The sequence below is a fragment of the Crocuta crocuta genome, unplaced genomic scaffold, assembly GCF_008692635.1.
Source record: "Crocuta crocuta isolate KB4526 unplaced genomic scaffold, BGI_CrCroc_1.0 scaffold271, whole genome shotgun sequence".
NCBI classification, from domain to species: Eukaryota; Metazoa; Chordata; class Mammalia; order Carnivora; family Hyaenidae; genus Crocuta; species Crocuta crocuta.
Window position 1 is genome coordinate 3,061,250 of NW_027527824.1, and position 14,704 is coordinate 3,075,953.

The 14,704-nt window shown below is 39.8% G+C and overlaps 1 protein-coding gene across 1 annotated transcript in view; it reads right to left on the bottom strand.

The window, feature by feature from the left end:
* TBCEL (tubulin folding cofactor E like) overlaps window positions 1-14,704 on the bottom strand; it is a 73,744-nt gene that overhangs the window by 27,265 nt on the left and 31,775 nt on the right. Inside the window, exons 5-8 of the mRNA XM_077776693.1 lie at window positions 11,746-11,927; window positions 10,176-10,432; window positions 7,380-7,506; window positions 5,083-5,199 (exon numbers count right to left, since the gene is read on the bottom strand). Coding sequence (XP_077632819.1) covers window positions 5,083-5,199; window positions 7,380-7,506; window positions 10,176-10,432; window positions 11,746-11,927 — 683 coding nt within the window. The remainder of the gene's footprint in view (window positions 1-5,082; window positions 5,200-7,379; window positions 7,507-10,175; window positions 10,433-11,745; window positions 11,928-14,704) is intronic.

The following is a 14,704-nucleotide window of genomic DNA, read 5'->3' on the forward strand; positions in this document are numbered from 1 at the left end:
ACATTACAATGGCTCAAAAAATATTTGCTGAGTAAACAGGTCATTCTATCAGAGGATTTATTAAAAAACAAACATATTAGGGAATAGGTACTATAGTGGATAGGTGTCACCTTTGGCTGTCCAGCATCTAAATGCCCCTCTGATTTGAGGGAAACCCAAGATAGATCAGAAGTAGGAACTACTTTCCACTACAGAAGCTAAAGAGGAGTAAATAGTCTCTTCTTTCCCTGAAAGCAAAACACGGGAAGGTAACAAACTTACCTAACTGTAACTGGAAATGCAAAGACCAAAGGTCTAACAGAGATTATTCACAGCAGATCTAGAAGAATCAAGAATTCAAAAGCACGACTGTAAATGGGGGTGAGGGTGGGGGGAAGGGGCAGTGAAGTCTGGCAGCATGTGGATGACTGACTGACCAGAGTCTACAGAGGGAGATACGGAAATCTTGGCTGTGCCTGCCTTTCCATCAATCTTGCCTAAGCCTGATCTTCCTATCTTCTTGTCAATTCTGTGAGCTACGCAACATTCATTATTCTTTTAACTAAATTCATACCCTACTAAAGTTGGCCACAGTTGATTTCTGTTGTGCGCACTCAGAAACTGGCACCAGGGAGATTACCAGCAAGAGCTCCACAGGTAATGACAGGCAATATGAAATTGGTTTCTGGCCTAGCAGGGCCCAGTGAACGTCATCTTAGTGTTCATGGAAAGGATTCGGCAAAGGCCTTGACATGCCGTTGTGAAGTAACTAATGACCACTTGTGGCCCTTATGGCCCCATGGAAAGCTCTAGGTGATTCAGGGTGCTGCCACGAATAAAACAATGTGCAGGTAGGAAGAATTCAAGACTATGAAGTAGAGCATCTGCTATTCTAACAGCACAAGATAACCTGAATCAAGAGAATATTAAGGTTGAATCCCTATGAACTAGGCTCAAAGCAGACCAAAACCCAGGTACCTTTAAGAAAAGGATCTTTTCTCTCTTACAACAAGCTGAGGCAGCTATTAAAAACAAATGCACACAGTTTGATGCTCCAGGTTGCTGAACTGTAGGCCAGTAATATCTGTATCTATATTGGGACCGTTCTATGAAAGCTGAAGCACGGACTGGAAAAAGAGTGGGGGTGGGGAGAGAAGGAACTGGGGTGGAGATATACGGGAAGACTCTGAGGGCTTGGGAACATCCTGAATCCTGAAGCCTCACTCAGGCTCCCTGGCTAGCGGATCTAATGAGACCGTTCCTCTCATACTTGAGAAGACAGGAAAATCCTCCCGCCTAAGGGAATTGCCTTGCAAGGGTGAACGAACTCCTATTTGCCTCCTCCTTCAACACATACACTCTGTTCCACTACCATTGGAGCCACCACACTGTGCTCTGTGGGGCTGATTACAAAAACATCAAAGGAATTACAAGAATTTGGTCATTTACGTAGACAAAATACAGGAAATCAGTACAGGAATAGATTCTGAGTGTGCTGAGCAAGGAAGGAGAAGCAATTTTAGATCTAGCTGCTTCTGTTCAGTACAGTCTAGCTGATTTTATAAGTACAGTACCAGAGGTTCTGAGTTTAAAAAGCGAGCTTTAGTGGCTAGAAGTGGTTCTAAAGTTTTGTCTAGCTGGCTGGCCAGAAATTGGACCCACGGTGGTCCTTACTAAAGAAAGCTGAGATGCCACAAATTTGGGGGACAATGTGGAAGGAGGAAATAAAACACTTGAGGACACAGGAATGATGGAAACTACTGCCACCCACGTTACCCCTTCACCCATTCCTCATCTATGAACCAAAGGACCTAGAAGACACTTCCTTTTCCAAGGCCTTGAAAAATACATTAGTGAGTAGAACACTCACACCTTTGAAAGATATTTTATAGTCCAAGAAGACACTGAAGTCAGTTTGCCCATTTCAATTTCAAGAAGAATGGAAGAGACTAAGCAGTGACCTTTAGCCACTAGTGCATGGGAAAGCAGGCATACTTAGGCAGCAGGGCAGAGTGGGAATTAAAAGAGCTTGAATCGTTTACAGTAGCTAATTGGTCACAGTCTTTAGAATAAATAGGTTATCTCATCTCAGGGAGAAAGAAATGTGTTTTCATTTGTACGAGGACTACATTAGGACAGGTAAGAATATTTTTTATATGTATAGCTATGCGGAAAAGGTATCGGCATACATGTCGGAGAGTCAAAATGGCAGACTATAATAGATGTTCTTTTGGCTGAATTGTTCCTGTTTGGGGAAAACTCCCAAGATCAGGCGAAGCAGGATTCTATCTGTCACTGCAGAAGCCAAAGTGGAACAGACAGTCCCTCTTCCTATCTCTCTGAAGACAGAATGTGAGCACATACCCTAAACACAGCCAATCTACTGGTCAGACCCAGAGGCAAAGGTCAGGGAGAGATTATTTCAGCACAGTCCGTGCATGGCCGCACGAAGTCCAGCACTGTGGTGTGTAGGTAGGACGGTGCCAGCAGAGACACTGAAGGCCAACCACCGGGCGATACCTTGGCTGCCCCTGCCGCCCCTAGCTCCTGCCTATGCCTGATTCCTCCACTTCCTAACAATTCTCACAGTTTCTCAATATCCTTCTAATAAATTCCTCCTGTGACTGAAGATGATTTCCACGACCTGAATTCAAGAACACGGACTAGAGCAGAGGCATATATGCACTTTAGGAAAATGATGCCATCAAGACAGAAAACAATGTACTGCCTGTACGTACGCTACTTCCTGTAGCAGGCTGGAAATTCAACAAACCATAACGGTGAGCTTATGCTCAAAGCCCAGCTATTTGCTTCTCCTGTTAATAAGTGAGAGCGAATCAAGTGAAACTATAGATAGTAGGTCATGTTTTACCAAAATAAATTCATGCTACTTAACCCACTGTTTCCAGGTTGTATTAAAAGGCACAGTCATATTTATTTCTCCCCATTTGGCTGTCCTTAGTTACTTATAAAAGGCAATCTTCAAAATTCTTAATTTGTCTAATATTTTTTTAAATGTTTATGGCTTTAAAGTACTACTAACAAAACCACAAAATCTTTTTATACAGTACCAGGTAAGTCTTAAAGAATGTCAGCCCCCTCAAAGCCTATAAAGAATAGAAGACTCTGGGGAAAATTAGATATATTTAGTAAGGATGAATTAGAACCACAGAAATTTGTAACCAGAAGGATCAACTGACTTGACTCCCATTCAGTCCTAACTTGCATCCTGCTTATCTAATGTGACGTTGTGTTATTTGTTAAAGTCATTGAGGAAAGGATATAACATTTTTGGTTTGTGGTTCTAGTTGCCAACACCTAAAAACCAGTTTTTCTGTGTGTGGGGGGGGGGGAGGTATTTTCTTCTTGTATGTTTGCCTGTATCATACCTGCTACAATTCCTCTTACATTTACAGAACATTAAATGTCGCCCCTTCCCAGCCCTCATGCACTGTGGTGGGAATGCAGACTGGTGTAGCCATTGTGGAAAAACAGTGTGGATGCCCCTCAAGAAATTAAGACTCGAACTACCACATGATCCAGCTATTCCACGTTTGGGTATTTATCCAAAGAATACAAAAAACATTAATTCGAAAAGTTATGTGCACCCCTATGTTTATTACAGCATTATTTACAATAGCCAAGATATGGAAGCAACTCGAGTGTCCAGCGACAGATGAGTGGATAAAGATGTGGCGTGAATTGGGGCACCTGGGTGGCTTAGTCGGTTGAGCGTCCGACTTTCGCTTGGGTCATGATCTCGCGGTTCGTGGGTTCGAGCCCCGCGTCGGGCTCTGTGCTGGCTGCCAGCTCGGAGCCTGGAGCCTGTTTCAGTCTGTGACTCCCTCTCTCTCTGACCCTCCCCTGCTCACGCTGTCTCTCTCTCTCTCTTCTAGAAATAGATAGAACATTAAAAAAAAAAAATTAAAAAAAAAAAAAAGATGTGGTGTGAAGGCGCACACTGGAGCGCAGGCACACGTGCACATGCACACACACGGAAATATTACTCAGCCATAAAAAAGGATGAGATTGTGTTATGTGGAAACTAATTTGACAATAAACTATTAAAAAAAAAAAAAGGATGAGACTTTTGCCATTTGTGACAACATGGATGTACTCAGAGGATATTAAACTAAGTGAAATAAATAAGATAGAGAAAGACAAATGCCATATGATTTCACTTATGTGTGAATCTAAAAACCAAAACAAACAAACAAAGCTAAAACCAGAATCAGACCTATGAAGACAGAGAACATACTGGTGGTTGCCAGAAGGAGGGGGATGGGGAATGAGCAAAATGGGTGCAGGGGAGTGGGGGAGACGGGCTCCCAGTGATGGCATGAGTGAAAGGCACAGCGTACGGAATACAATGGACGGTACTGTGATAGTGCTGTATGGTGACAGACGGTAGCCACGCTCGTGGGGAGCGCAGCACAACACACAAACTTGCTGAATTTCTCTGCTGCACACTTGAAACTAATGTGACATTCTGTGCCAACTACACTCAAATTTTTATTTTTTTATTTTTATTTAATAAGCAAATATAACAAAAGGTAGTTTCTCCTCAAACTATGTATATTAACTCTTCATATACTTAACGGTAATTACTAATTCAGCCTTCAGCATTTCTCTTGATACTCAACCATCCAAATTCCTTCAGTATTTCCTTAAGAGTCTGTTTCCTAGTCCTTTTCTCGTATTCTCTAAACCTAATGCATATTTGCCAAATCTTCCAAACTGCAGAACCTAGTATATCCTGAAAGCAGATCAATGTGAAAGAAGAGACTAGCTTTTGAGTGGGTGAAGACGTGCCCCTGGAGAAGAGGGTCAAACAGGAATCAATGACATGGAGTATGGGGTGGATGTAGTCAAGTACTTACCCAACCATTCTTAATACAAGTGCAAGGCTAGAAGAAACACACTGTGGAAAACGAGATAAAATGGGTTTGCTTGATGTTTCTTCCTTTTTCTTTTTTTTTTAACCTACCACCAAAATCCTCTAAGAGGGTCGAGTAACAAAATATTAGATTTGCTCTAAAACAGTAGTTCTTGAATTGCCTCACTACTTGCTAAAATGTAGCTAAACTGATGAGTGGCTTTTACCTGAATGGCACTTCTTCCTGTGGAACATCCACATGGTAACGGATAAAAAATCTCTCAGAATCTTCTCGCTCACCATCAGTAACAACACTGCCATTAAGTTTGGAGACGGATGGCAATCTGTAAGTAAAAACCAAAATAAAGACATTTTAAGATACTAAGAATATTTAGCTTTAGAAATAAAATCATTGGTTTGAGGCCCAGTCTTATTCTCTCGAAAGGACACGTTTGATGTAACTCTGCTTATGCACAACTACCTACATGAACTAAAGTGGTATAGAATAAAAGGAGAAAAAAATGTCTGACGTCTCATGAAAAAAAATTTTAAGTTTATTTATTTTGAGAGAGAGAGAGACAGAGAGAGAGAGAGAGAGAGAGAGCAGGAGAGAACATGAGCAGGGTGTGGAGAGAGGAGGAAACCCAAGCAGGCTCTGTGCTGTCAGCACAGAGCCCAACATGGGGCTTGATTGCATGAACTGTGAGATCATGACCTGAGTCGAAATCAAGTGTCAAACACTTAGCTGACTGAGCCAGTGGGCATCCCTTTAGTAGCCATATTTATTTACTTATTTATTTTTTTGAAATTATTTTCCTTTTTTTTTTTTAACGTTTTCTTTATTTCTGAGAGAGAGAGACAGAGTGAGCAGGAGAGGGTCAGAGAGAGAGGGAGACACAGAATCTGAAACAGGCTTCCGGCTCTGAGCTAGCTGTCAGCACAGAGCCTGATGCGGGGCTCAAACCCGTGAACTGTGAGATCATGACCTGAGCCGAAGTCAGCCACCTAACCGACTGAGCCACCCAGGCGCCCCACAGTAGCCATATTTAAAAAGATAAAAATACAACAGGTGAAATTAATTTTAATAATATATCTATTTAACCCAATATATCCAGGATTTAATCATTTCAACCTACAATCTACAACCTAAAAAATAAATAATAGGACACTTAGTGTTCTCTTTTTCATATAAAGTGTTTGAAATCCAGTGTCTATTTTTACACTTACAGCACACTGCAATTCAGACTAGTCATAGTTCAAGTGTTCAAAAGTCACATATGGCTAATGGTACCATACTGGGCAGCACAGGTCTACAGAGTAGTCAGCACAAAGGGTGATATCATTCTGGAATTAATTTACTATATTTACAACAAAATTATGTGGAGAAAATAAAGTATAAGGCCTACTACAAGACTTAGTCGCTTGAGAAGAAAAGTATGCTGAAAGGTGTTTCTTCAGTGAGATATTAATGTGTATGTTAAAAAGCAGTAAGGATCTGCTAGGTGTTAGCCGTGTGGAAAGAGCAATACCCTGTTTTGCTTAAAGTATTAGAGTATTAAAGAATACTCTTTTTTTTCTCTTTCAAGTTTTTATTTAAATTCCAGTTAGTTCACATGAGTGTAATATCAGTTTTAGGAGCAGAATTTGGGGAGTCCCCCCTTATATACAACACCTGGTGCTCATCACAAGTGCCCTCCTTAATACCCATCACCTATTTCCCCCAACACCTTGCCCACTTCCCCTCCAGCAACCCTCTCTACAGTTAAGAGTGTTTTCTGGTTCTGGTTTGCCCCCTTCATTTTTTCTTCTTCACCCCCTATGCTCATCTGTTTTGAAGAACCATTCTTCTTTAGGGAACTTCAAGCCCCTTTCAAAACCACTTTGTATAGTGCACAAAGAGACAAATGAAAGCTTCACGGCCCTTTTATATCTCAGCCAAAATCTTACTGCTGCTTTAGGCTTATACAAAAATAAACGCTCATTTCAGCAGTCTGGGAGAGGAGGAGACTGAGACACGAGAGGCAGAGGAACCAGAGGAAGAACATAACCATGTGGTCGTCATGTTTAAGTCAATCTATATTCAAGGAGAAAACACAGATGGCTGCTCTCTTAAGTTTCATAGTAATGAAACAGTCCCATTTTTAGGTATTTACGCTTTAAATGACCACTATGTTTGCAGAGAAGAGAAAGACAACTAAAACAGAACTCATTCCCTATTCTACCTACTTTTTCTTCATAATCCAACACAGGGCTTCAAATATTGCAAGTATTAAAAAGTGTAAAAACAGAAGAGATCTGTGAGGGAATGTTCCAGGACTCTTGGCATGCCAATTACCTTTCACATTTTTCTCATCACATCGTGTTCCTTTTCTTCCGGGATTTGGAGCTACGGACGCAGCTCCTTCCAGCACTGTCTGTTCAGGAGATGGGTAAACTTACAGTGCACTCCCCCCCTAATAGTGCATTATCCCTTTAATGAAGCGAGGCCCCAGGAGAAGCAAGCAGAGTCATCCGGACAACAGACCTGGCTATCACCAATTTCCTCCGCTCCTCGGTGGTATATGGCTGCAGGAGAGGAATTCCTAACAATCTCACTTCTTCAAGTTTGGGGAATGAATTTAGTTTGTCAATGTCTTCCCAGGACTGCAAACCTAATTTGAGAAATATATTGTTTAAGTAAATCCAGAAGGGCACACAAATGAGATGAACATGGAAAAAATTACTTCAATTAATTTCTGAAATGTTAAAATGATCACAAACTAGTTAGAGATCCTGAAAATCTTATATCCAAGGAGAAAATAGAATACAACACCATGAAAACTTCCCTAGAGCCTCTCATAGCCCTATGATTCCAGCGGTCAAGGAGAAGAGACCTTCATTCTCCAACATCCCACTAATGTACTGATTCTCCACCCAAATGGCTTTGTAAAAGGGTCACTGATGGTTCCCATAAGCACGATGTATGCCATGATTACATTAAAAGGGGGCGTGGTCAACTCTTTCATCAAATACAGACTCAAAGAACATAACTATTGATCAGAGTTGATACTGTCAGATGCAAATTTTTACCTAACAAATTCTAAGATGGGGCAAGGTCAATAGAGCCAGGAACTAAATATTACCTTTCTTACCTACTGCCCTCATCTTGGGGACAGGGAAAACAGATTTTAAAAGCAAAACAAACAAAAGCAAAAACAGACAACTTGGACCATTGGGGAATGAGAACATGTAATAAATTAAGATTATTTATTGCTAAAATAAAAGTCTTCCTACAGCCGTGAGCAAATATATCATCCAAGTCAATACTTGGCACTGCTAAGAAAAATATGCCTGTAATAATGAAAGTGATCAATTTTATAACACGTGAAGTCTATTTCAGAGAACAACATAGTCCCTTCCTATTTCTATCCACCCGCAGCAAGGGTAAGCAGAGGAGCGATATAGGAGGGCTCTGGTGCATACCATCCTAAGTCCCAACAGTTCTCGTCCCTTGCAGGGAATGGCATTCCCATGCAGCAGGAAGAACAGAGTTAGCTCAAGGGTGTTGAGTTGGGTAAGAAGCAGCTTCCTTATGCAAAATACTGGTTTTTAAATCCTAATTCTATGGCAAATTAAACTGTTTTGTTTTTTCAATTATAGATTAGAGTTGTTTTTAGTCGTGTAGGTTTTAAGAAACAGGCTGAAAGACAATGTCAAGAGAATGGGAAGAAAAGCCACAGACTGGAAGAAGAGATTGGTTAAAGACACAGCTGATAAAGGATTGTTATCCAAAAGATACAAAGAAATCTTAAAACCCAACAAAAATAGACAACCTGAATTTAAAAATGAACAAAAGACCACAACAGACACCTCACTAACACAGCAAATAAGCATCTGAAAAGATGCTCGACATCATAGGTCATTACAGAATTGCAAATTAAAACAAGATTCCACTACACATCTAGAATGGCCAAAATCCAAAACATTCACAGCACCAAATGCTGATGAAGATGTAGAGCAACGGAGCTCTCATTCATGGCTGGTGGGAATGCCAAATGGTGCAGCCACATTGGAAGACAGTAGGCAGTATCTTATAAAACAAGACATATTCCTACCATATGATCTAGCAATTGCATGCCTTGGCATTTACCCAAATGAAATGAACACTTAGTGTCCACACAAAGCCCCACACTCAGAGGTTTACAGCAGCTTTATTAATAAGTGCCAAAACTTTGAAGCAACCATGATGTCCTTCAGTTTGTGAACGGATAAATAAACGGTGGTGTATCCAGACAACAGAATATTATTCAGCATTAAAACAAAATGAGTGATCAAGCCATAAGAAGATATAAGGAAAGTTAAATGCATATTACTAAGTGAAAGAAGCTCATCTGAAAAGGCTACACACTATATAATTCCAACCATATTACACTCTGGAAAAGGCAAAACTATAGAGACAGTAAAAGGATCAGTGTTTGCCAGGGATTGGGCGTATGGAGAGATGAACAGGCAGACCCCAAGTGGATTGTTGGTGCAGTGAAACTATTATGTATGAGACTAGAGTGGGGGATACGTGTCATTATACATTTGTCCAAACCCACAAAATGTACAGCACCACGAGTGAGCCCTCATGTGAAATATGAACTTTGGCTGATGACGTGAAAACGTAGGCTCAATGAACAAATGTATCACTTTGGTGCTGGAATGTTGATAGCGGAGAAGTTGTGCCTGTGCGGGGGTGCAGACTATGTGGGAACTTGGTACTTCCTGCTCAATTCTGCTATGAACTTAAAACTGTTCTAAGATGTAGTTTATAATTTAAAAAATAGGCTAAAAATATTAGGTCCTATGAGACACAGAATCAAGTGGCAGCAAACTGGCTATCAATCATATATAATACTATACGCTAATACTATATACTAATATATACACTATAGAATACTATAGAATACTAGAAAAGTAAGCATTTAAGGATATAGTCGGTTGAAATTCCTTACTCTGAGTCCAGACAAAATGGGCTAGTTTGTAATTCCCCATACTCTTCTTACTCCACCTTTTGCTGTCTAATTCATCAATTCTGTCTCACCCCTTCCATGGCATGACCTTTTTATCATATAAAACATAAATAGCTAATAAGATGCTATTGCACTTGATATTTATCAGAGCGTTTATGAAAATGGATGCCCTAAATTTAGCTAATCAATTGGCATCTGCATGTCACTCTTGAAAACCCATCCTTTAAGAAGGCAGAGCCATGACTGAAAGAAATACACTTTTCATTTATTTCATGCATAAGCTCAGATCAATTTGCATGTATGGAGAGAACAAGGCTGTACCTCACCTGACTTGTGGAGGCTGATGGATCGTAGATTAGGAAACAACCTGGCCAATGAATCATCAGGCTCCTCAATAGCATTCAAATGATTGTTAGCCAGGATGAGGGTATCCAGAGAAGGAAACATAACTCCTAACTTTCGTATTTCAGTCCAGTCTTGGAGGTTATTGTCTGTTATATGTAGTAGTTTAAGAGAATGACAGCAAATAGAAGGACAAGACACTGTTTCATAGTCATTAAGGCACAGGAAGAGCTCCTCCAAACTGCAGAGAAAAAAGGAGATATTTCATTGTTTAAAGCAGTTATGTTTCTACTTTGCACCTACTTTCATTTATTCAATAAATAAATAAGTGCCTACTATGTGTGAGGCTCTGGTAGGTATTGCGGAGAAAACATAAAGAGGTCTTTCTAAAGCTTAAAATATAGCTGGGGAGACAGAGCCTAAAACACATAAAACAGCAGAGGATGATATAATCCAGGATTATAACCCACTAAATTAATTTTGTGCTTAAACAACTAAAGGCTAAATAAGGCAGTACTCACTCTAAGATAGCAGTTCCCAAAGGAGCGGAATTAAAACTGTAGTTAGAATAATCAGGGAAGACTGCATGGCCTTGAAGGAAGGGTAGACTTGCAAAAGTTGAGAGGAGATAGAGGAAAATTCCAGAAACAATGTGAACACAATGTTTGGAAACAGAAAGATTAACTATCATTTACTAAATCCCTACCCTGAGTCAGGCCCTGTTCCAAGTGCTTTACAGACTATACTGCTATTTCTCCCTGGTAGATACAATTACGCCCATTTTATAGGCAAGGAAACAGTCCATTCGCTTCTCGAAGGTCATATGGTCGGTAGGTGGAAGTGGGCTTTCAAAGCTCATTCTCTGCCATGCTAGGTGCTGTGTGCAGTGACTGGAAACCAGTCTCATTAGAGGGACAGTGAGACACTCAGGTGGAATAAGTGGGGTGAGACCAGATTCAAATAACTTTGTTAACTTCCATATTTAGACAAAGAAACTACAGTTTCACATATTTCTTTAAGCTACTTCCTTTGGATTCTCGTGTGCTTATTTAAAGCTACATACAAATAAATACAAGAAAGCATTTCTAAACTGGCAAACCAAAGTATAATTTCTTGTTTAAATTATTGAAAAGAGTTCCATTTTCCCATCAGGCCAGCTAGGCACTTAATCATCTGAGTGTTAATATACTTTATAGATTGTATGATTTTGTTTTTTCTTCCCAAAGAAAAGCGCTAGGGAAAAATTCTGAAATCAGGTAATCAGAAGATTAAAATGGAGAAAGGGTGGGTTGATCTAGAAATGATAAGTGCTTCTCAGGGATATTTTCTTGCCAAAGGATGACATATCCTATGTCTTGGTGCTACTCAACACTGAACAAGTATTCCAGTGAAAATGCTACTAAATTACCCTCCTTCTAAGTACTTCATTTTTCTAGCTCACTCTCCATCCAGTCTGCTGTTCTAGTGTTTCTGAGAATGGGAGGCCAGCAGTGACTCTCTGTCCTAACAAAGATGGCAGCGCAGCCCCGTCTCCCCCGCGCTCTCTGGGCTTACTCTGGTAACTCCTGCAGTATCGTGTGGACCGTCTCCCAAGAAGCTTTGCTGTTGTTGAGGACAAGTTTGCGAACCCCAGAGAAGGACCCAGCACATGTTCTTTCTAAAACCGACAAATTCAGAGGGTTGGAACTCAGGTTTAGAAACTTCAACTGGGGGACATTTGACACAATTTTACTGACCTGGGGAGAAAAAAAGAAATGTGTATCAGGCAGTCATCAGAGTTTTAAACAGCAATCATGCTCATAAAGCTTAAGTGAGTGGGGCTCCAGGAAAAGGGCCACTCACTTTAGGGAGTCCTGTGTCAGTGACGGTACCTACAGAGGGGCGTAAGGAATTTCAACAAATCTTGGCAAATAATTTAATCTTTTTATGAAATAGTGACATAGTTGAAAGTTAATGGTACAAAAGAAAGACTTTACATGTTGCCTTTGGCGAGGTTTTTTATTCTGTTCTATATGATATTCTCTTTGATAAATGGAGAAAAGATAGTTTGGATGACATTTTAGGCTGCACGTTTCTAAAGAGCTGAGACCGGGTCATGTAATTCTCTTTGAATTTCTCCTTCCTTTTGTCCTCAGTACAATATTAAGGCCAATTTAAAGGTTTATTGAAGAACACATGGTAACAGCTCAAAACCATTCACAACTGACATAATCACAATCACTTAGAAGCAGTTTCAACTTGTGGCGCCTGGGCGGCTCAGTCAGTTAAGTGTCTGACTTCAGCTCAGGTCATGGTCTCGCGATTCATAAGTTCTAGCCCGGTGCTGGGCTCTGTGCTAATAGCTCGGAGCCTGGAGATTGCTTCAGATTCTCTGTCTCCCTCTCTCTCTCTGCTCCTCCCCTGCTCACACTCTTTCTCTCAAAAATAAGTAATAAACATTAAAAAATTTTTTTAAAAAAAAGAAAGAGTTTCAACTTGGTTGAAAGATGACCAAATTTGGGGCACCTGAGTGGCTCACTCAGCTGAGTGACTTCAGTTCAGGTCATGATCCTGTGGTTTCATGAGCTTATGGTTTGAGTTCAAGCCCCACATCAGGCCATCTGCTGTCAGCGCAGAGCCCACTTCAGATCCTCTGTCCCTCTCTGTCCCTCCCCCACCCGCACTCTCTCTGAAAAAAATAAAATTAAGAAAGATGACCAAACTTTATATATACTAAAAGAAAAAGCGTCCATAACAAAAAACATGATCATCAATTTAACAATTTAGCTAGAAACTTGGTAGGAAAGAAGATTAAAAAAAAAAAAAAGGATATCAGCATTACTGACCTTAACTATTTGCTCTATATAGTACTAGTCTGTTTAATAAAGCTATTTCACTCAAATCTCAAAACAACTTGCAAGATAACTATTTTCATTTTAAGAAATGAATGAAGTCAGGCTCAGAAATGTTAAATATTTTGACTAAGGTCCCAGTATCACAAAAACCCAATCTAATATTTAAAAATCAAAGCCATGGTTCTTCCAACATACTGCAACTAGCAGGTTATAAATATAACCAGAAAAAAAAAATGAGCTTAAACAAGTATGAAGTAAATGTTTGAAGCCCAGTAAATGCAGTCAGCATCAAATAGCTAGGAAATGTGTTGATTAAATGTTATGAGAAATAGGACTGTTTTCAGAGTCAAAAAAGCTGGGTTTGAACCGGGTTCCAAAACAGACTTCCTAGCTGTGTGGTCTGACAAGTTACTTTACCTCCCCAACTCTCCATGTCCTCATTTGTAACACAGAGACAACAGGACCCGCCTATTCCACAGGACTGTTGATGGGATTAAATGAGATACATGCGTAAGGCACTGAACACAGTGAAGAAACTTTCCTTACCTATTCCCCAATGGGATGTAAGTTCCATGAAAGCAGGGCTAGTTCACTACTGCATAGTGGGTACTTAATGTTTGCTGAACCAATTAATGGCACAAAATTACTCAATAAATGTAGCTATTCCTAACATAGTAGGTCTAGGATGAACCAATATGTCAACCCTGTACGTCGTACGGAATATCCTAAAAAGACAAAATTGGACGATAGTCTAATAATCCAGATAGGAAAAATATTATATGTTACAAATAAAAATAGTCTTTGAAAGGTTAAAGCTAAAAAGGATCTTTGAGTAACCTAATGATAAGTACACTAATGATAAGATTTTAGAAAATATTTTAATTACAGAGGCAAATGTACTTATAGAAATGTCCTAGTAGCAAAGGCTGAGCGAGTTTCTAGGGCACTACACTGACTTACCTTCTTTAAACCCTAAGGAAAGAGACAAAAGACTCTTCTAGCTAGAGTGACACAGCTGACCCGTGGACAATGCAGAGGTGTGGGACACCAACATCCCACAAAGGTTTGACTTCGCTGAAACTTTACTAATAGCCTACTGTTGACAGAATGTCTTACTGGTCATGTAAACAGGAAACAACTTATTTGTATGTTGTATGTATTATAGACTATTCTTACAATAAAGTGAGCTAGAGAAAATATTTTTTTGTTTTGCTTTTGTTTTAGTAATACGTGTTTTGCTTTCATATAGAGAAATACCAAGAAAACTTTAAAAAGGCCCCAAATTCAACAGCCTGGTATTCCTTATTGAAGTCAAAACAGAACAATAACAAAATGTTCACAGTTATGAAATTCAAACAGAACAAATTCTTGTGATTCTTCCCAGGGGGAAAAAAAAATGCATGCATATCCCAACATATACACTTACATCTGTAGCTACTTTAAGAATTTTAACATAAGAGATGCTTTTACACCTGATCTTTTTTCTTTTCTTTTTCCTTTTTTTCCCCCTCTACGTTTCAAGTTTTTATTTAAATTCTAGTTAGTTAATATAAAATTAGTGTAAAATTACTTTCGGGAGAAGAATTTAGTGCTTGGTCACTTACATACAACAGCCAGGGCTCATCACAAGTGCTCTCTGTAATACCCAACACTCATTTAGCCCATCCCCCCCCCCCCCC